At 33.5% G+C, this 20,534-nt stretch overlaps 1 protein-coding gene across 3 annotated transcripts in view; it reads left to right on the top strand.

The window, feature by feature from the left end:
• The window catches only part of LOC113119903 (choline transporter-like protein 4), a 26,618-nt gene extending 6,446 nt beyond the window's left edge, over positions 1 to 20,172 (top strand). For 2 of the 3 annotated variants that reach the window (XM_026289619.1, XM_026289616.1), the window contains exons 2-23: positions 3,438 to 3,486; positions 4,294 to 4,367; positions 6,071 to 6,149; positions 6,234 to 6,333; positions 7,222 to 7,353; positions 8,004 to 8,064; positions 8,147 to 8,270; positions 9,337 to 9,354; positions 9,618 to 9,701; positions 10,461 to 10,573; positions 10,935 to 11,057; positions 11,964 to 12,063; positions 12,339 to 12,431; positions 12,774 to 12,876; positions 13,567 to 13,826; positions 14,141 to 14,235; positions 15,038 to 15,141; positions 15,225 to 15,298; positions 17,905 to 17,975; positions 18,062 to 18,156; positions 19,272 to 19,356; positions 19,429 to 20,172. In XM_026289619.1, the coding sequence (XP_026145404.1) occupies positions 4,328 to 4,367; positions 6,071 to 6,149; positions 6,234 to 6,333; positions 7,222 to 7,353; positions 8,004 to 8,064; positions 8,147 to 8,270; positions 9,337 to 9,354; positions 9,618 to 9,701; positions 10,461 to 10,573; positions 10,935 to 11,057; positions 11,964 to 12,063; positions 12,339 to 12,431; positions 12,774 to 12,876; positions 13,567 to 13,826; positions 14,141 to 14,235; positions 15,038 to 15,141; positions 15,225 to 15,298; positions 17,905 to 17,975; positions 18,062 to 18,156; positions 19,272 to 19,356; positions 19,429 to 19,535 (2,061 nt within the window). In that variant the 5' untranslated portion in view covers positions 3,438 to 3,486; positions 4,294 to 4,327 and the 3' untranslated portion in view covers positions 19,536 to 20,172. The remainder of the gene's footprint in view (positions 1 to 3,437; positions 3,487 to 4,293; positions 4,368 to 6,070; positions 6,150 to 6,233; positions 6,334 to 7,221; positions 7,354 to 8,003; positions 8,065 to 8,146; positions 8,271 to 9,336; positions 9,355 to 9,617; positions 9,702 to 10,460; positions 10,574 to 10,934; positions 11,058 to 11,963; positions 12,064 to 12,338; positions 12,432 to 12,773; positions 12,877 to 13,566; positions 13,827 to 14,140; positions 14,236 to 15,037; positions 15,142 to 15,224; positions 15,299 to 17,904; positions 17,976 to 18,061; positions 18,157 to 19,271; positions 19,357 to 19,428) is intronic. The other variant, XM_026289618.1, reaches the window with a different exon arrangement.
• The last annotated feature ends 362 nt before the right edge of the window (positions 20,173 to 20,534 follow it).

The following is a 20,534-nucleotide window of genomic DNA, read 5'->3' as shown; positions in this document are numbered from 1 at the left end:
GGTTTTGTTGCAATGTGGAAACAATTTGAAATTGTTTCCTGAAATATATGTGACTCAGTTTTACACACACCTGTTAATGAGGACATCACAACACTCGTATTGTTTATACTGTATATAAAGCTAGTTTTAATTATTATAAACTTGCCCACTCATTAGCCCTTACATAAAGGAAACCTTATTGTATTAATGCTGATAACCTAAATAAATATATAAATAACTAACCAAAAAAAAAATATCCAGAAGTTTTCACCATACTTCCAAAGTTGATTGATCAGATTAAGAATTGCAAACATTGTTTGTACAACAAGTTTTGAATATGCATGTTTAAATTATGCATGTAAAAATGTTTGTTTAAATGTCAAAATAATGTAATATCTAAGTAAATGTGCATATATTTGCATACAATTCCAGAACAGAAATTTGAATACTGGATTGAATCAATACAACCAGTTTGTTTTGTTTGTTTGTTTAATTTGGATGTCTCTTTTCATTACTACATAAATCAGTAAATACAACAAGTCTACCAAAAAAGAAAAAAAAAAAAGTTAGAAAAATCTACTGATGCAAATATATAAAGTGCAATAAAATAAAGACTTTAAAGTGTTTATTTCCTGTTTTCTTTCCACTAGTCTGAAACAAGACATTATAAAAAGTAACATGAAGCAAAATCTCAAAATGAACAGGTGCATGAACAATTTTAAAATTACACTCCAAATGTCCAAAACTGAAGGTTTTGTCGGGTTTCCTCCAAATTCTGTTGTTTTATATTAAGTTGGTGTGTAATGAAATTTCACTAATTCATTTGTTATCCAAATGCATGTTATTGATCTTATTCTGAATGATAAATCTATTAATAGGTTCCATTTTAAAATGCATTCATTTTTTTTTTATTAATTCTATAACTAAATCTTTTGCAGACGTCTCTCAGGATTTATCCAACCATTTTGTTGATTTAAACCCCGTCCCTTTCTTACAATCAACTGCAAGGTTGCATACTTGTTTCTTAACCCATTTGAAATGGATGTATGTTGCAATATGGAAAAAAGGTCTACTGCAACTTTTGTTTAATCGCACCTTTGTTAATTCTAATATTGACAGAATAACCCACACCCTAAAAGAAAACTGAACAGAGCATGACTTCATTTCTGAATCATTTTGACGTTTATAACACCTCCAAAGGGGGGTTGTCAGGTTTCGATCACATCTCGAGGCACGTTCATCATCAAACTATAACTCAAACATGATGAGGTCCAGCTTTCAGTGACATAGCTGTCAGTTTTTTCCAGATTAGCTGAGGTTTTATGTTATTTACTTTTGAATTCTACAGTATAGTTTTACTTTTATACTTTTGGAATATCGTTTTCATTGCTGTCTATTCTGGAAACTCTCGTAAGCATGTGTGTGTGATATCTGGTCAGGGTGTGTGTGTGTGGTTTCCTGTAAACCTCTGTAATGCTTCACACAATGAACTCCCCGTAAAACCACATATAAAATCCTTAGCCTTTCCTTTACGAGATGCTGTAAACGTCTCTGACAGAGAACATGTTCTGTGTCCTGAGGGCAAATAACCATTTGTTTGTGTGCTGAGTGTAACACGATGCTGAATTGCACATAAAGAGGTTGAGGAACAGGTTGGTTTGATATGATAGCTGCATTGCACAAGGTTTATGTACCATTCAAAAGTTTGGGGTCAGTAAGATTTTTTTGATAAAGTTGCATTCAATTAATCAAAAGTGACAGTAAAGACATTTATAATGTAAAAAAAAAAGATTTATATCATGTGACGCTGAAGGCCAGAGTAATGATACTGAAAATACTGCTTTACATCACAGGAATAGTTTATATTTTATATTTAAATAGAAACCAGTTATTTTAAATTCTAACACTGTCACAATATCACTGTATTTTTATCAAATAAAAACCGCTTTGGTGAGCTTTTTTTTTATTATTACATCAACCCCAAACATTTGTATGGCAGTGTATATATTATTAGAGTTGAGAAAGCGTGAAACACTCTTAGAACAAATCAGTTTATTAATATTTGACTATGGCGAGTTGTTGTGGTTTATTAATATATGAAGAGGTGTTTGTGGTTGATTTTTCTGCTTTATTTCCTGTTGTTGTTGTACCCAAGTCTGTGGGCTCATGAGTCACACACAGCTTTAAAGAAAAAGTTTCCTGCTTTTTTTGTTGTGACTTCCTCCATTCATATTCATTTACAGCATCATTCGTACCTGTGGACCTTAAGTTTAGAAAGCAGGTTAATTTTTTACACACCTACAGAGTAACTCATCTGATTACAAGAAAGATGAACGTTTAGGATCAGAGTCTACAGATCCTCAGACAGATCAGATGTTGCCTTTCCCGATCATGGCAACAACTTGAACATGTTTTCTCTTTAGATGCGTGAACATGATCCAAATATTAAACTCGCATACAGTTTTCCACAGGCTTACATTGGAGAAGCCATTGCAGATAGATTAATACAAATAAGTCATTGCGATAATTTTTGCAATTTTTTTTTTCATTAGTTCGATTGATTTAACTGCTTTCAGTTTTCATACAGCCACTACGTCTAAATGGCACTGCATCAGAGCCTTTAAAATGACGATTGTCAAAAGAAACATTTCTTGAGAACCAGAATCTAAAATCACATTGAGACATATATAACACTTCTTGAGTTACAGGAGGATAAATAAATGAATAAGAGGGATTTTGGCACTCAGTATGTTCCATGTTACTGTTCAATCATTTAAATAATAAAAAATCATGTCAAAATCATACTTAAAGAACCAGAATTTAAAAGGACACTGACATTCATTCTTGACTTTCTTCTTCATTCATTTGTTGGTTTTACTCCAGACTTGAGTTGAGCTGAGACAAAAAGCATTTCTCATAATTAATCAGAGGTGTGCATGTGGGCGTGAACACAAACGATCAGTCTTGCTCAATAAATGATCCCATTCAGGAAGATCCTGAAGCACCTGTCCTGATCAGCAGCTTCATTAGAGGAAGTGCTCAGAAACACTCATGATTACTGACCCACTTTGTGTCTGCCGCGTGCCTCTATCTTTGAATTCAAATGATATTCAAATCATCTGTCTCTGTTTCCTCTCCTGTTTAAAGGCTAGAAAAGCATCAGTGGGACTTAACTGACTAAATAGTTTATGTAGTCTGTACAAATTAATTTGGACACCGCAGGACCATTTAAAATAAAGTGCAAAATGATCAAATATAAAATAAACACTTTCCTTATTCAGTCACTTACATTTGAACGAGTAAAAACTGTATTTTATTTGACTCATACTGTTGAGATCTTTTCGTCATCTTTGAAAAGCAGCTTACAGAATGATTTTAGTATGAAATGTAATATATAATATATTCATGTATTAAATGACACACGCTGACCACTGATCTAAACTCTTCTTGTTTTTCAGGTGAACCAGCTAAATATGACTCCACGTTCACCGGCCCAATTCACAACAGGTGTGTATGTGTCAGTCTCACGAATGCATCTCCACAAAATTAAAAGAATTGGTTTTAAAATGCAAATTTAATTTTGCATTGTGACATTAGTCTGGGCCTGGGGACTGCAAACTAGATAAAAGTTACACGACAGCACTACAGTAATACACGCTGGTGTTTTATCTCTGAGTTTTCAGATTATTCTGTATATTTATAATAGTTCTCATTAGATTTTATAAGTTTACCCCCCCTCCCCCCATTATCAGGCCATCCAAGATGTAGATGAGTTTGATCAGATGAGGAGAAATGTATTATTCCATCATTAGTTCACCATTGGATCCTCTGCAGTGAATGGGTGCCGTCAGAAAGAGAGTCCAAACAGCTGATAAAAACATCACAATAAACCCCAAGTAATCCACAATACTCCAGTCCATCATTTAACATCTTTTGAAGTGAAATGTGTGTTTGTAAGAAACAAATCCAGCTAAAATAGAAGTCTTCTATCCTTAAACTTGCTTCCTCTTGTGAAAATGTTGTGTAGTCTGAATCAGGAGAGAAATACTGTATGCACGGATGGTCTGGAGTGGATTACTTGTGGATATGTTTTTATCAGCTGTTTGGACTCTCATTCTGACGGCACCCATTCACTGCAGAGTAAATTTCTCCCAATCTCATCTACATCTTGAATGGTACTTTTTACAGCAAATACATTTTTTTGGGTGAACTATTCCTTCAGTGCTTCATGAATAAAAATGTATTTCTTTTGAATCTGTGGTGAAATACGGTCTCGTTCTGTAAGGTGTGTGCTTGTGTCTTGTGTGTCTGTAGGAGCTGTACGGACATCATATGTTGTGTTCTGTTCATGCTGGTCATCGGCGGTTACATGGTGGTAGGAGTTCTGGGTAAGATCTTGTTCATTTCTCTGTCTGTGACTCATCGATGTTCAGCACTCAGATGCACACATACTGTGAACTCTGTGTGTGTGTGTGTGTGTGTGTTTAGCCTACTCTGAACTGAAAACTGTGTGGAAATTGAACTCTGTCTGCCTCCCTTAACATGCAGTATGCAAATACTGGAGAGGGCAAGGGGTTATGGGTAACACACTGTGATTGTTTCTGCTGAAAGTAGAAATACACACAGACACAAGTTTATTTAGCTGTTTATCTGAAGTCCAAATATGTTTTGATATAAAACTAATTATAACGGCCATACACTGACAAAAACCCTAAAAGAAGACTTTAGAAAGTAATTTAAACTTAATTGATCTTTCAAAGCCATAAACATTCCATTCAGAATTTAGGAATTTAATTCAAATTTTTAAAATGCAAATCTTAACATTAGTCATAGTTTAAACATGCTGTAAAATAAAACGATATACAATTGTTCAGTATGTAAATATTATCAATAATAGTTTGAAATGTTTGCATAAATTATGACATTTGTTTGAAATGTTATGTTATATTTCTGGTTCATTGGCCGCTGCTTATGCTGTGATTATGTTGTGATTATTCTGTGATTTATGCTCTGATCATGTGATCAGTTCAGCAAGAACGCAGCACATCTCAACAATCATAAGGGTGTGTTTTGTGTTCTGTGTTCTTCTGAGTTCGTTCTTCCAAGGAAGCTTAGCAAGACCGGTCTCCACGAGAACACAAGTCCTTTCTTTTTGTTCTTGGAACAGCCTTATTTTCCCAGAATGCTTTACCAGCGTTTGTTTTCTTGGAATTGCAGTTCAACTTCCTGTGTGTCGGGGCCAATGCAAATTCAATTCACACTCATTAAATGAAAGGGAGACAAAATAAAGTTCTGAATTTCACATGATAAAATATAAACAAAAGACAGTTACACAAATTATATTTAGAATTTACAGTATCTTATTTACAGTTTAGAATTTTGCACAAGATAAAATATAAACAAGACAGGTGCACAAATATTATATTGTTACGTTGTTTATATTTTATTATATTATATAAATGTTGCATTATATTAAAATGCTTTGCTTTGATAATGTGTACTTCATTAATTGACTATTTTAGTTTATAGTTTATCATCTTAAACCTCAGTATTCAGACATCTGTGATTATGTGGTAGATCTCATTAAACTCTCTCTGAGATGATAATGAAGGGCAAATGAAACACTAATTAGAGTCTAAGGACTTCCATTGAACTAATTAGAGTCCACAGTTACAGTTTCTAAGACATTACAGTGAAAATAAAGCATGCTTCAGGTGTGTTGTTATGGACCGCACGAAGCAAAGTGTCTAAAAACCCTTGTAAACACAGTAAAAGACAGTATTACACAGCCTCGAGTCAGGTCACATTTATTTCTGGAGCATTTTATAGAACACAGATAGTTTCAAAACACATTCACATCAATAAACAGGAAAATAGTGTAAATATTGCAGAGTTGCTATTATATATAATTCAATTCCAGCTATAATGCAAGCTCTACAGAAGACAATAGTGTCATTATTCAGCACTGATTATGAAACTAAATCAATTTCTCATGTTCTATTATAAGTATGATATATATATATATATAATAATAAGTACCATAACATAGCTGATGTGTGTGTTTCATGTGAAATGGTTTTGGTTCCTGCAGCCTGGCTGTACGGAGATCCTCGACATGTGTTGTATCCCAGAAACTCCACGGGAATGTTCTGCGGAATGGGACAGAACAAGTGAGATCCGCCGTCAGTGTTATAGAGAAGTCAGTCATCCGTGTGTTTGCAGTCGTTTGATGCTCGTGTCCTTCTGTCTCTCAGGGACAGACCCAGCATCCTGTACTTTGACATCCTCAAATGTGCCACAGCGACTAACATCATGGCTGCCGCTCTGCAGGGTCTCCAGTGTCCCACCACACAGGTGCCGCATCTCTCATAGCAGCTCTGTTTACAATGCTAACAAGAGTTTGACCCCAGAGAAGTACAAATATAGTAATGTGCTTCAGATTATAGTTGCTGTCTTTTGTAGAAAATGTGGATTACAACATTTTTGTCTACTAAAACCACTGAACTATGCATACAACTAAAACCATTTAAAAGATTTTTGTTGCTATTATATATATAATATTTACATGCATTTCCATGTCTATATTTATATTCATATGAATTATATTATAAATAATTATGTTTAATATATAAACATAACATATTTTTCTGAAATATATATGCATATGTGTGTGTATTTAAATGTACATAATAAATATACACCGCACACATACATACAACTTTTATTTTGGATGCGATTAATCACAATTAATCATTTGACAGCACTCATATATAGTAATTTGTAGGTAGTTCTTTCTATATATTTATTTTTAAAAAGCTAATAAAAATACACAATATAACTACTTAAACTTTATTCAATCATATATAATAAAAATAAATGTATAGAATGAAACAAAAATAAAATAAAGCAACTGAATGATACGAAATACTGATCAATCATGTTTTGAATTTGTGTATATATATATATATATATATATATATATATATATATAAAAAAAACTAGTAATTTTTTCCACTTTCAATTTATAGCTCTAAATTCTTATCATATGACAGATATTGGCTCGTTTTTGCCTGTTTTATTTCCCCTAAGGGATTTAAGGATACAAATCTGATTAAAGTTGGTACTTTACTATTTCATGAATCGTGATGTTTGTGCTGAATGTGTTTGATATTTATTGTTTGTGTGTGATATTTATTGTTTGTGTGTTGTAGGTGTGTGATATTCATTGTTTGTGTGTTGTAGGTGTGTGTGAAAACGTGTCCGTCACAGTTCTGGATTTTGCCTCCTAGCGCCGACTTATCAGGGGCAAAACCGGCTGATTTTTTCAATCAGGAGTATTGTGTCCCATCCTTCCAGCTGAAGGACACTAAATATGTGAGTATGTGTGTGTAAATGATGACAGGATTGTTATTTGTGACCTGTGTGACTTTCTTTCTTTTGTTCAACTGTCATTTATTGTCAGTCGTCCTCTTCCCTGCTGCAGATTATATGTGACCCTGGAGCACAAAATTAGTCTCAAGTCTCTGGGGGGATATTTGTAGCAATAGACAAAAATACATTGTATGGGTCAAAATTATCCATTTTTCTTTTTTGCCAAACATCATTAGGATATTAAGTAAAGATCATGTTCCATGAAAATAATTTGTAAATGTCCTACCATAAATATATAAAAAATAAATTTTTGACTAGTAATATGCCTAGTTAAGATTTAATTTGGAGAAAATTAAAGGTGATTTTCTCAATATTTAGATTTTTTTGCTCCCTCAGATTCCAGATTTTCATATAGTTGTATCTCAACCAAATATTGTCTGATCCTAACCGATCATACATCAATGGAAAGATTATTTATTCAGCTTTCAGATGTTGTATACATCTCAGCGTCAAAAAATTGGCATTTAAGACTGGTTTTGTGGTCCAGGGTCACATATGATGACTGATTGTTTGTATTTCAATGATCTGTGCCTTAGTAGTATGTTATCTAACAAAGAAAAATGAAAAAAAATTGGTTGTTCCCTCTCTCTCAGTCGGTAAGGGACATCGTGGATAAACGGTTGTGTCCTTTATTCTACATGCCGACAACCTCCGGTGAGTGACAGAAGATAAAGAAACAGTCATTAAGCAATAACCCATCCTAATAATATCTTCACCCCTCTGTCTGTGTGTTTAGTGTTGGGACGGTGTTTGCCCAGTTTTGGAGGAAATGCCTATAATCCCAGTAACATTCCCACAAACTTCAGTCTTCCTGGATTGAGTGTAAATGAGACACTGGCAGCGATCAAGAATGCCACCGGGTAAACACACACACACACACACACACACACACATCAAGAAAACATTAGTACCTGTTATAGACTAAAATATCCTGATTTACACACTAGCAGTCGACTGATTCATTAATATATGTTCATTTTGAAATTATCCGATGATTACCAGCCGTGATGTTATTAACTAAAACTCTGAAAAAAGCTAAAATAAAATGTATACGTATAAAATAAAAAAACACAATCCAATTAATTGATAAACATTATAATAGTATATAAATAATAGTTAAATAACGCTGTTGAACATAAGTTTATTAATTGTTTGGCTGATTTACAGCAGCGTTGTAATTGTTAACTAATACTAAAACGATTAAAATTAATTAGCTTTAATTTAAAAAAAGATCAAATTTGAACAATTAAAAATACTTCAAACAACAAAACTCAAGATGCATTGGCTGTGATAAGATTCAAACTGAAACAAGATTAAGCTGAACTAAAACTAAATATATGAAAAATATATGAAAGCTAAACAAGATTAATAAAAATCACCAAAAGCACATAAAGATGACCAAATCTTGTGCAAAACGTCATAAAAAATTACTGTATATATATTTCATTAAAATAGATGTGAAATGTGAATCATGTTTCCAAAACTGATTAAATTATTCTGTCTGGGTTTTTTGTTTGATTACAAATGAAATTGAGTGAAAGATAGCTGATTTAATCTTGGACATAATCTGTTTTGCATTATTCTGTTTCAATTTATCAAAATGTCTGAACGATTGTATAAAATATGTATTATATTAAATCTTAACAAGTACATGCTGTCGATTTGTATTGTTTTCTATACAGCTAATTATTAAAAGTGATGAACTGACTCAATCCCACACACTGACCTCACTAGAAAACCTTTGCAGTTTTATACTGAAGAATATATAGTTTGATTCTTTTATATGTTGTTCTGAGGAGGTTTTGTCAAATTTAGCATATTCCCGAGGACACATTGTTTCTTAAAGTCTAGTAATGACTTCTGCATGTGTGTGTGTGTGTGTGTGTGTGTGTGTGTGATACTGACACTTGTCTCTCTTGTTGTCAGTGCTGGAGGGGCCACAAAGTGAGTGACAGATGTGTGTAGCAGTAGACTTCTGTGTGTGTGTGTGTGTGTCTGACTGTAGGTGAAGGATGTGTAGCTGTAGTCGTTTTAAAGCTTCTCGTGCGTCTGTGGCTTCATCCAGAGCTTCATTTGTGAGCTTCGACAAATGCTTTGTAAAGTTTGTACAGCTTTACAAAGGGAGAGAGCAGCCCTCCCCCCGGGACGCTGGGTCTGTGTGTGCCGGAGCACATGTGATGATCCTGACAGTGTTTCTGTGTTCACAGCGACATCACAAACAGCTTCAACATCAAAGACGTCGGTCTGAGGATCTTCGAGGACTTCGCCAAGTCATGGCAGTGGATCGTAGCGTGAGGCCAGCTCTTATGCATGACACTTTAAACATTGATTTCAAATACTACATTTATATTAAATTTCACCATTTAAATGTCGAAAAAAGATCAACTGTTTTCTTACATTTCTATTTCTATAGATTTTTTTAAAGATACAGTTTATAAAATAACTTTATTAATTCATGATTACATTTATTCTTAAATATTGTACTTAATATAATATATTTATATATTTATTGTGTGTGTGTTATATATATATATATATATATATATATATATATATATATATATATATATATATATATATATATATACATACATACATACATACATACATACATACATACATACATACACACACACACACATATATATATATATGTGATTAAAATATATGATTGATTAAAAAAATATATATGTTTATATATATTTTTTAATCAATCATATTTATTTAAAAACACAATTAGATAGATACAGACAGATAGATGTTATTAAATAATATTTAATAATAAAGGATAATATTTAATAATAAATGTAATAATAATAAAATTAATAACGCTACTTCATAATGATTTATAAACTTATGTTATAAAAATTGTAAAAAAAAATATAATGATGTAAAATTCATTCAGAAATAAACAATTAATTGATTAATTGATTTGAACTGTTAAAATATTAGAAATCGCATGCACATCCTGGCATTTATAATCGGGAGATTTTCGACTCTTGACCCGAGGTTCTGTGAGTTTGTGTGATGTTTGTCTCTGTGTGTGTCAGTGGTCTGGTGATTGCGATGGTGGTCAGCGTTCTCTTCCTGCTTCTGCTGCGTTTCACGGCTCCGGTTCTCGTCTGGGTTCTCATCATCGGCGTTCTGGCGGTCGGCGCCTTCGGTACGGTCACCTTTGGGTCTTTTAAACACATATCTTAAGTTGTTATTACACTGTGTCTTACTCAGGTATGTCATCCTCAAGTGATAGATCTCATATCTGACATGTTCATCAGAGTTGTGCCGTGAGTATCAATGTGCATCTAAGGTGTTTTCTGAATCTCACTGAAACATCATGTGCTTTAATAATGTGCTAGATGCTGGACACACATAGATGCACATGATTTGACTGATGATTAATGAATAATGAATGTTCTCGTTGTCTCTGTGCCGATCATGTTTTTGATGTCTTCTTTATAAATCGTGTTGTTTTGAGTCTGTTGTTATCTGATGGTGATGTTTTTCTCGTTCTTGTCTTCTGTCAGGGATCTGGTACTGTTATAATGAGTACATGTCTCTGGCGAGCTCGAACCTGTCCTTCAGTAACGTGGGTCTCACCAATAACGTGCAGGTCTATCTGCAGGTGCGGGACACCTGGCTGGCCTTCTGTGAGTCACTGCGCTTTTGTGTTTCAGTGGAACACTAGAACCTTATAAAGTCAGTTCAGGTTAACGTGCATACAGTAAGTGCACAACAAAAACCTGCTGTTTTTCAACTTCTGACCAGTTTACAATGCGAAAGGAAGAAATAAATCATAATAAAAAACTGTACAAATAGATTAAACGCAATAATATTAACTAATAAAATAAAACTGTAATGTAATATAAGTAAAATAAATGTTATAATAATTAATTTTTTTCTTTACTTTTGCTCCCTCATACACCATTATATATTAATTATACAGAATGTTATCAATTAAGTGAAAAAGGGATAGATTAAATCCTTTTTATTTATTTATTTATTGAAGGCCTATTATTTGTTAATGCCATAATAATAATTTCATAATAAGTGTCATTTCCACAGAAAGATATAAAAACAAAGCAGTTAATTAAATTAGTTTTTGTACTTTAAAAACAAAACGAAAACCATAATAATATTTTCACTAATTTCAAATACAAATTATATATTTAAAAAACTCAAAAAAAAGAAAAAATCCCTGAAAACAATAATCTTAGTTTTAAATCCCTATTAAAGTTTTTAACAATTTCACAACTTTTACAGATATAAATCTATTAATTATTATTATTTTTACATGCTATTTCCTTAAGTATACTTTCCCTTATATTCTCTTTTTAAATAGCATCTGAATACATTTGTGAAATAAATGTATTATATGCTTTATGCATTATGTTTAATTTTAATAATCCATATATATATATGGATTATTAAAATTATGTGCTTTAAATAAATTTAAAGCACATAATTGATAGCTAATATGTAGTAATTGAATTGAATTGAATTTCTCAGAAAACGTCACTCATTCAGTCTAGTGACGATCTTTCTGTCTGTTACAGTGATTATTCTGTGTATCGTCGAGGCCGTCCTTCTGCTGGCGCTGATCTTCCTGAGGACTCGTATTCTCATCGCCATCGCTCTTATTCAGGAGACCAGCAAGTAAACACACACACACACACACACTTGGGGTTTTACTGTCTCTCTCTCTTAAACATCTCACAGTAGTTATAACCCAAAACTTGCTCAGAAATACACAGACAATCAGTGCTCATGCATTGCACACACATGTGAAATATTCTCATCATCAATCATGAATACTAAAACATATCATCATATTAATGTTTGAACTGATTCAAAGAAGTACAGTTTTCAGTCTGGAGGAGTTTGACTTGATAAGTGAGTAAATGTGTGTGTGTGTGTGTGTGTGTTTCCAGGGCGCTGGGTCACATGATGTCAACACTGTTCTATCCCGTCATCACGTTTGTGCTGCTGTTGGTGTGTGTGTCGTACTGGGGAATCACAGCGTTGTATCCTTCACACACGAGTGTAAACTGATCTAGACTGAAGCATCTGACAAATCAGTAAATGTAGCTGTAAACAGCCAAGCTGATCTACTGAACATCACCAAACTGAAGCGAAACAAATAGATCTGCTTCAGATGAATGCATCACCAAACTGTGTTTTTCTCCAGATCCACAGTCTTATTATTCTACCCCCGAGATACTGAATCGTTCTGAGTTTTTATTTTTGTAGTAATGTTTGTGTATTTTATGTAGTAGTTCTGTTGTGTTTTTCTCATAGTGTATGAGTGTATTGAGTGTGTTGTCATGTTTCATGTGTTGTGAGTCTTTAACCGAGTGTGTGTTCAGATATCTGGCCACATCTGGAGCTCCGGTCTACAAGGTGGTGGCCATGAACACATCACAGGGAGACTGCAGCGTCATACGAGCCAACCAGACCTGCGACCCGGAGGTCACACACACACACACACACACACACACACACTGTATATACAGTATATAAGTTAGCTGTATATGCATGTTTTTAAAAAGGATTTCCTCTGCTCACCAAGGCTGCATTTATTTTATTCAAAAATAATGAATAGAAAGCTCAAAAGAACACAATTTATTTGACATGGAAATCTTTTCTAACATTATATGTTTTTACTGTCACTTTGGATACATTGAATGCACCCTTGCTGAATAAAAGCAATAATAAAAAAAAAAAAAAAAAAAACAACTTTGGAATAGTTGTATTAAATACAATTTTAATAAATAAAATGACTCATCATACTAAATCATACTTAATTGGTGTATTAGACCATGCTGTCTTGTATTGATTTATTTCATTTTTTTAATCATCTTTCAAAAAAAAAATTTAATTAAATTGCGTGGACATTTTCAAAAAGTTTTTTTTTAATCAAATTCACACTTAAATTGTTCTTTTTACATTTCAATGCAAAAAATAATAAATAAATGATCAAGAAATGAAAATATGTTTTAAAAGCATGTTGTTTTCTTCTCTTGGGATATAGCATGACTTGAGATCCATGGTCTGGTTTAGACACTGAGATCTCGTCTGCAGTTTTTGCTCAGTAGAAGCCCTGAGTCTCCATGTAACGTTGTGAATAACTGAGATCTGTGCGTCTGTCTTTCTCCACAGACGTTCAACAGTACGCAGTATCCCACGTGTCCGTCTGCGAGCTGCGTCTTCATCAACTATAACTCAGAGGGCTTGTTACAGAGGAACCTCTTCAACCTGCAGATCTATAATGTGTTTGCGTTCCTGTGGTGCGTGAACTTCGTCATCGCTCTGGGTCACTGCACACTCGCCGGAGCGTTCGGATCTTATTACTGGGCCTTCACCAAACCGGCAGATATCCCAACATTCCCTCTGATCCAGTCCTTCATGAGAGCGCTGCGGTAAGACACACCAAACACAGCAGGCCACACAGATCAGAGGAGGAATATGGGTTACTGGTGGAAAATAAACCGTGGTTCAGTTCAACCACAAGACTGGAGGCTCTTCAGATCAAATGACTTTCACGATCTGATTTACTCCTATATAATGATACAGAAATAAAGATGTACAGTACATTATTTATCTGAAGTGCACTGTAAGAGCGCGTGTTTGGAGAAATCCCTTCATGTCACTGTTGTTTCAGACTCTAGATGGCGCTCATGAGTCCAGCTGTGTTTCTGAATATGTGAATCTATGATTTCTTGATTTGTGTCAGGTATCACGTGGGCTCTCTGGCGTTCGGCGCTCTGATTCTCACGCTGGTGCAGATGGTCCGGATCATTCTGGAGTATCTGGACCACAAGTTCAAAGGTCAGAGGAGATCCTTCTGTCATCTTAAAAAATTAAAGTATTTTTTTATATTATATTTAGTGTGTCAGCACTGTAAAAAAGTCATTTTTAGTATTTACTTGAGAAGCAAAATTACTAAATTCCATGTTATATTTGATTTTCTTTTGTTTTTTTTAAGTGTCTTATTTATGAATGTTTAGGTATTCATACTGGAAAACAGATTAAAATATGATGTCTGACATCAAACATCACTGCAAACACAGATATTTGATTCATTTTATTCTGACTCCACACCAGTGTTTATTTAGTACTATTTATATAATATTATAGTTTTTATTAATACTTTGAATATTTACAATTTTTTTTTAATTTTGTGTTTTCATCATTTGTATTAGTTTTTTATATATATATTATCAGGTTTAGATTTATTTTATATTTCAGAATTAATTAATTAATTTAAAAAGGTAAAAAAAAAAAAAAATTTACATTTCAGTGCTTCACCTTATAAATGTATTTCAGTTGATTACTAAGGGAACAGTTTTTTTTTTTTATCTATTACGTTTTTTTTTTTTCGGTTTATTTCAATTAGCAAAATAATAATAGTTTTAGATTTAGTTCATGATTATAACCCTGCTTTAAAGTGTTTTCAAACACTGTAAGATGTCAAAATGTTTGTCTAGAATCTAGATTGACTTTGACTTTGTTGTTGTAAACAGCAATATCTACCATCAGTCATGAGTTGATATATCTTGTACACTGATCAGATGTTTCACTGAAAACAGGTGTTGAGTGATGAACTGTGTGTGTGTGTGTGTGTGTGCAGAGGCTCAGAACCCGTGCACGCGCTTCATCATGTGCTGCCTCAAATGCTGTTTCTGGTGTCTGGAGAAATTCATCAAGTTCATCAACAGGAACGCTTACATCATGGTACACAAACCCTCTCTCACACACACATACAATCATCAGCCGAGAAGAGAGTGAATAAACGTGAGTGTTTCTCTGGTTTGTAGATCGCTATATACGGGAAGAACTTCTGTGTGTCTGCTAAGAATGCCTTCTCTCTGCTCATGAGGAACATCGTCCGGTGAGAACACAGTCTGCAATCATTCTGCTGTTAATGACTGAAGCATCAGAAAGTGCATGAAGCACAGAAACCAAACCACTAAAACTAAATATTACTTTCTTCCTCAGAATGTGGTTATTGCAAGTTACAAGCCTGTGATTGCTGCTTTCAGTGTTGCAATTGAGTTTTCACGTCACAGTTTTGCTGTTCTTTGCTTGTTTTTTTTTTTTCTACCATGGAATAAACCTTTTCAAATTTCAGACTTTTTCTCACAAGTGTAAATTTTATAATTGCAAGTTACAAACTCAGATTCACAACTTTACAAAATATAGTTAACCCTCTGGAGTCTAAGGGTATTTTTGGGGCCTTGAGAAGTTTTGTCATGCCCTGACATTTGTGCTTTTTTCAGTTTCTTATAAATATCTAAATGGGTAAAGTCTAATATCACTGTAATCAGCACAAACTGGGCTATAATAATATGTGAAACCCATGCATGTACATGATTGTATTTTTGAGAAAAAAAATGTTATGCATGGTTAGTGAAAAACTAAAAATGTTAAATCACTTGAATAAGGGAATAAAACACATACATAAAATTGGTTGCCGGAAAAGTTGAGGACTGGAGCTTGTAGCCTAGAATTTTTCTTTCTGAATGATGTGAAAATCATCTTGTTTACTCACTCACAGAAAACAATATATTGATTTAAATTTTCTAAAACACTTTTTGTTGGTAAAAGTCATATGCGAGTAGGCGTCAACTATCATGAATATCATTGTGATTTACACCTGAGAAGACAAAGGCCTGCATAATGAGCTGCATAATGAGCCTCTCATTCAACTGTGCTACTGTGAGTGAGGACTTACAAGAAAGAGAACAAAATAAAAGTATATAATTTTATGTTTGTAGTTTATTAAGAATATATTTAATTATCCCACAACATAATTTAATATCCACTTGGGGGAGCAGTTAAACAGTTTATTAGGAACAATCAAAGCTGACTTTCAAATTTTTTGGCATCCTTTCTCTAGTCACACAATCCTTCAGAAATCCTTTTAACAAACTTATTTTCTACCAAATAAACCCCATTTATTATTATCATCATCATTATTATTATTATTATTATTATTAATGTTGAAAAGAGCTGATAATATTTTTCAGGTTTTTTTAGGGGGAATAAATCAAAAGAACTGCATTGTTTTTACATTTGTTGGAGTTATCTCTATTTGTCACATTTATATTATTTACATCAAGCTTTTGAATGGTATAGTATTGTATATTGTTATTGAAACTTCATAATGTTTCACTTGATTATACATTTAGTCAGGAATTATAGTTTGGAAAAAGTATTTGGAAAAAGTCTAACTAGTAAAATGTTTACACGTTATGTGAAAACTAGTACAAATAAATAAAGAGAGACTTACTCTGTTTATGATCTCTGCTGAATAAAGTGCTTCATTCTTTTTTCTGAGGAAATCCATTTCTCAAATCCTCAACCACATCACATCTTTTTGGGGTGAATTATGTCTTAGTCCTCTCATCGCGAAGCAAACAGTAAAATAAAATAAAAACTTGAAGAATAGTCTGGCTGCTTTTTCTTCTGTGTGGGCGTATTCAAGCCGCGCGCTTCAGTTTGAATCTGAATAGCGTGTTCAGCGCGGGGGCGTGGTCACATTAAATATAATGAGCGGAGATATGAAAAATAGACATCGCGTTGTTTTCATATGGATTACTTTATCTCAGAATATTTGTTTTCGGCAGCACTTGTTTAGTTTAAAAGTAGACATTCCAGGCTTTCTATAGATATCTCTCTCATGTCTCTTCGTTGAGTATTCACGGAGTTACAGTTCATTTTAATGAAATGTTTGTACATGACGATCAGCGGAGACAAAGACTGTAGACAGCGCACCTTGTTTGTTATCTTTATTTTATAAGTGCACAAAGGTTTTTTGTTATTATGTCTGTATCCAAAAAAAAACTAGACCCTTTACAGATTCGATTGATGTATTGCTCTTATCTGTACGATTAAAACTGAGAGTGTAATTTAAGTTCTTTTCGGGGTTATCAGGTGAAAATGACTCAAAACGCATATATGCGTTAATCGACTCGAAAGGGTTAATGAAATATAAATGTACATTTTTTATGCGAAATCTATTTTTATGTATTATTTCTAAATGTATTTATTTTTCTATTAAGAGGTAGGTTCAATCAAAATCATGCTAAATTTACAGCAAAACATTTTTTACAATTATTTTTTGTGTATTTATTTTAATTTGGTATGGAGGTGAAATGGGTGTTCATTTAAAATGTACCTCAAATTTTTCTTATCTTCTATTATGTAAATGAGTTCATGTTGCAAAATAATTGCAAAGATTTTGGTTTCATGCAAAGTTGCATGAGTTTTTCCCCCATTACTGAATAAAAGATGAAAGGTAATTGCGACTTTATATAAGTTAACGACCTTTCATAGTTTTGGGCAAAAGATGAAAAAGTTCTTTTTTTATCGTGTGTATCGTCAAGTCACATCTGGTTACAGGAACAGTTGTTATAAAGCTCTGGTTCCTCATGAGGAGGAGATGTGTTGTTTGTGAAGAGCTGACGGTGTTGTTGTTGTTGTTGTTGTGGTCAGGGTGGTGGTGCTGGATAAAGTGACCGATCTGCTGCTGTTCTTCGGGAAGCTGCTGGTGGTCGGTGGAGTCGGTGAGAGATGCTGATGTTCACACTCTCGTGGGATCTCTGGAGCTTCATGTGTGAGCTGAAGCTGATGACGTCTGCTCTGTTTTCAGGTGTGCTGGCCTTCTTCTTCTTCTCCGGCAGGATTCAGACTCCAGGAACCACGTTTCAAACAGCGGCTCTCAACTACTACTGGATGCCCATCATAGTGAGACTCACATTCACACATCACATTACTGACCCACATTTGATCACAACCTCACTGACATTATGATGTCGTCATCTTTAAATACTGAATTCTGATTGGTCTTTTCTTGCATGTATTTTACTATATGTCACATACAGTGATCTTGTGTTCAGCATTGCAGTTACAGACTGAACAACTGAATTTCACCAAACCTGTCAACTATTTCACCCCAAAAATCAAAAAGAAATAAGAAATTATATTTTGCATACTTGTCCTTTTAAAGATATAAAGAATTGTAACTAGTACTTTTGTTGTTGTATTGCTTAAAATATCAACAAAAATCAAGCTTTACTACTACACCGTGATCTTACTATAAACATAATAAAAAATAAAAATAGCATTTAAATAATTTACTGTAATGCAAATATATAAATAACATTTTCATGCAAAATTTATGGAAAAAAATATTTTCTTATTTTATTTGTTTGGTTGGTTGGTTGGTTTTTGAGGTTATTATTTTTATGAAGTGCAAAATCTAAATATGTCTCTCATACTCTCTCTTTGAGCATCCTTAATACTAAAACATCTGGAGGTAAACTAGACCTAATAAAGGAACATTATATCTTGCATACATTTTTATTTATTTATATCTTTGCATTACAGTACATTTTTAAATGCGATTGTAAAATATGAAAAATATATATTTTTTATTTTTAGGTTAAAATCTAAATATGATATATGATAGATATGAAATATGATAGATCTAAATCTCGATGAAAAACATAGACTTAATAAAATACAAACATTTTGTGTAAAAGTAATTTTTATTTACATTACAGTAAATATTTTTGGAAAATATAATTTTTCAATAATTTAATTATTTTATTTGGTTTTGAGGTGAAATGGGTGTTTTCAAGTTCAAATCTCTCTCTCTCTCTATATATATATAGTATCATACATTTTCCTCTTAAATTCCTTTCACTTCTGTTCTCTGTATTTTGTTGTTTAAGTGTGTTCATGTACTTTAATTCAGAAATTAGCTGTACAGTTGCAAACATTTTGGAATGAGATGTACAGTGGAATCAGACAGTGGCAAATGTTTAGTTTTATAAAGTGTGTGTGTGTGTGTGTGACAGACGGTGGTGTTCGGTGCGTACATGATCGCTCACGGCTTCTTCAGTGTGTATAACATGGGTGTGGACACACTCTTCCTGTGTTTCTGTGAGTATCACACATATATAACATAACATACTGTGTGTGTGTGTGTGTTTCACTGTATGTTTTGTCGTTCAGTGGAGGATCTGGAGCGTAATGACGGCAGTCCACAGAAACCATACTTCATGTCCAAGAACCTGATGAAGATCCTCAACAAGAAGAACAAAGCGCCCAAGACGGACTGAAGATGAAGACGAGGGTTTCTGACTTCATTCTCTCAAGCACCGTCACTTTCATCCGAACATGAAGATCCCAGTGTATCCGTGTACAGATGCTTTTAAACATTTCCTTTTTTTCTTAGACCTGTTACTGAAAATATCTGAGCCTGATCTCAACAGAATCAAGTGTAACTCCTGAAGATTAAGATCACATCCAGACTGCTGGAAACCGTTTTACTGATTTAAAAAAAACTGTTTGTCCAAAGCACATGCAAGAAACTTGGATGAAGATGTCTGTAAGCCAAAGCATTTATTATTAGCTTTATTATCATTCTAGCAATATATTTGGTTCATGCTTTTAATATGTGAGATGTGCAGAGTGAGGATGTATTACAGTACTGTACAAATGACTGTTTTTGGTGCAGATTAATAACTGAAGATCTGTTCTTTCTAGACTGCTGAACGTTTTTAAAGCTGTAATGTCTGACACTCCATAAACCTGAAGGAAAGCCAGTTTGAAGTGTTTTTATAGTTGCAGTAGTGCATGCTCTTTTCCCATTTTTATATGATTTTCTGCTCAGTTATGTGATTTAGTGTAAACTGGAAATTAACAGAGAATATTTATTTTAAGACATATACATTTAATAAAAAATGCTGTATATTAGTGAGTGCTTGTTTTCAATACAAACTGATACTGATGAAAAATAACAGCTGGATTTATTCACTGAACTAAAGCAAGCCTTCATTTATCTTCTAGTTTTGTTTAGAAACAGAAAGAGTAAGAAATTAAACTGCCTTAAATATACATTATAGTTTGGTTTGGTCCTGAATACTTCCTTCAACTCCAAACCAGCAGAACCAGTTTCAGTGGTCATGAAGTCACCTGACTGTTAAAACCGGACCATAATCGCTCAAGGCTGCAGTTATAATATAACTTATCTGCTTTTCTATAGTGTGTGTGTCACATGACCTCATCCTGACATCAGCTTAAGTACAATACATCTGGCCATATCAAGTGTATTAGTA

Source organism: Carassius auratus, chromosome 19 (assembly GCF_003368295.1).
Source record: "Carassius auratus strain Wakin chromosome 19, ASM336829v1, whole genome shotgun sequence".
NCBI classification, from domain to species: Eukaryota; Metazoa; Chordata; class Actinopteri; order Cypriniformes; family Cyprinidae; genus Carassius; species Carassius auratus.
This window is presented reverse-complemented; position numbering and strand designations above follow the sequence as displayed.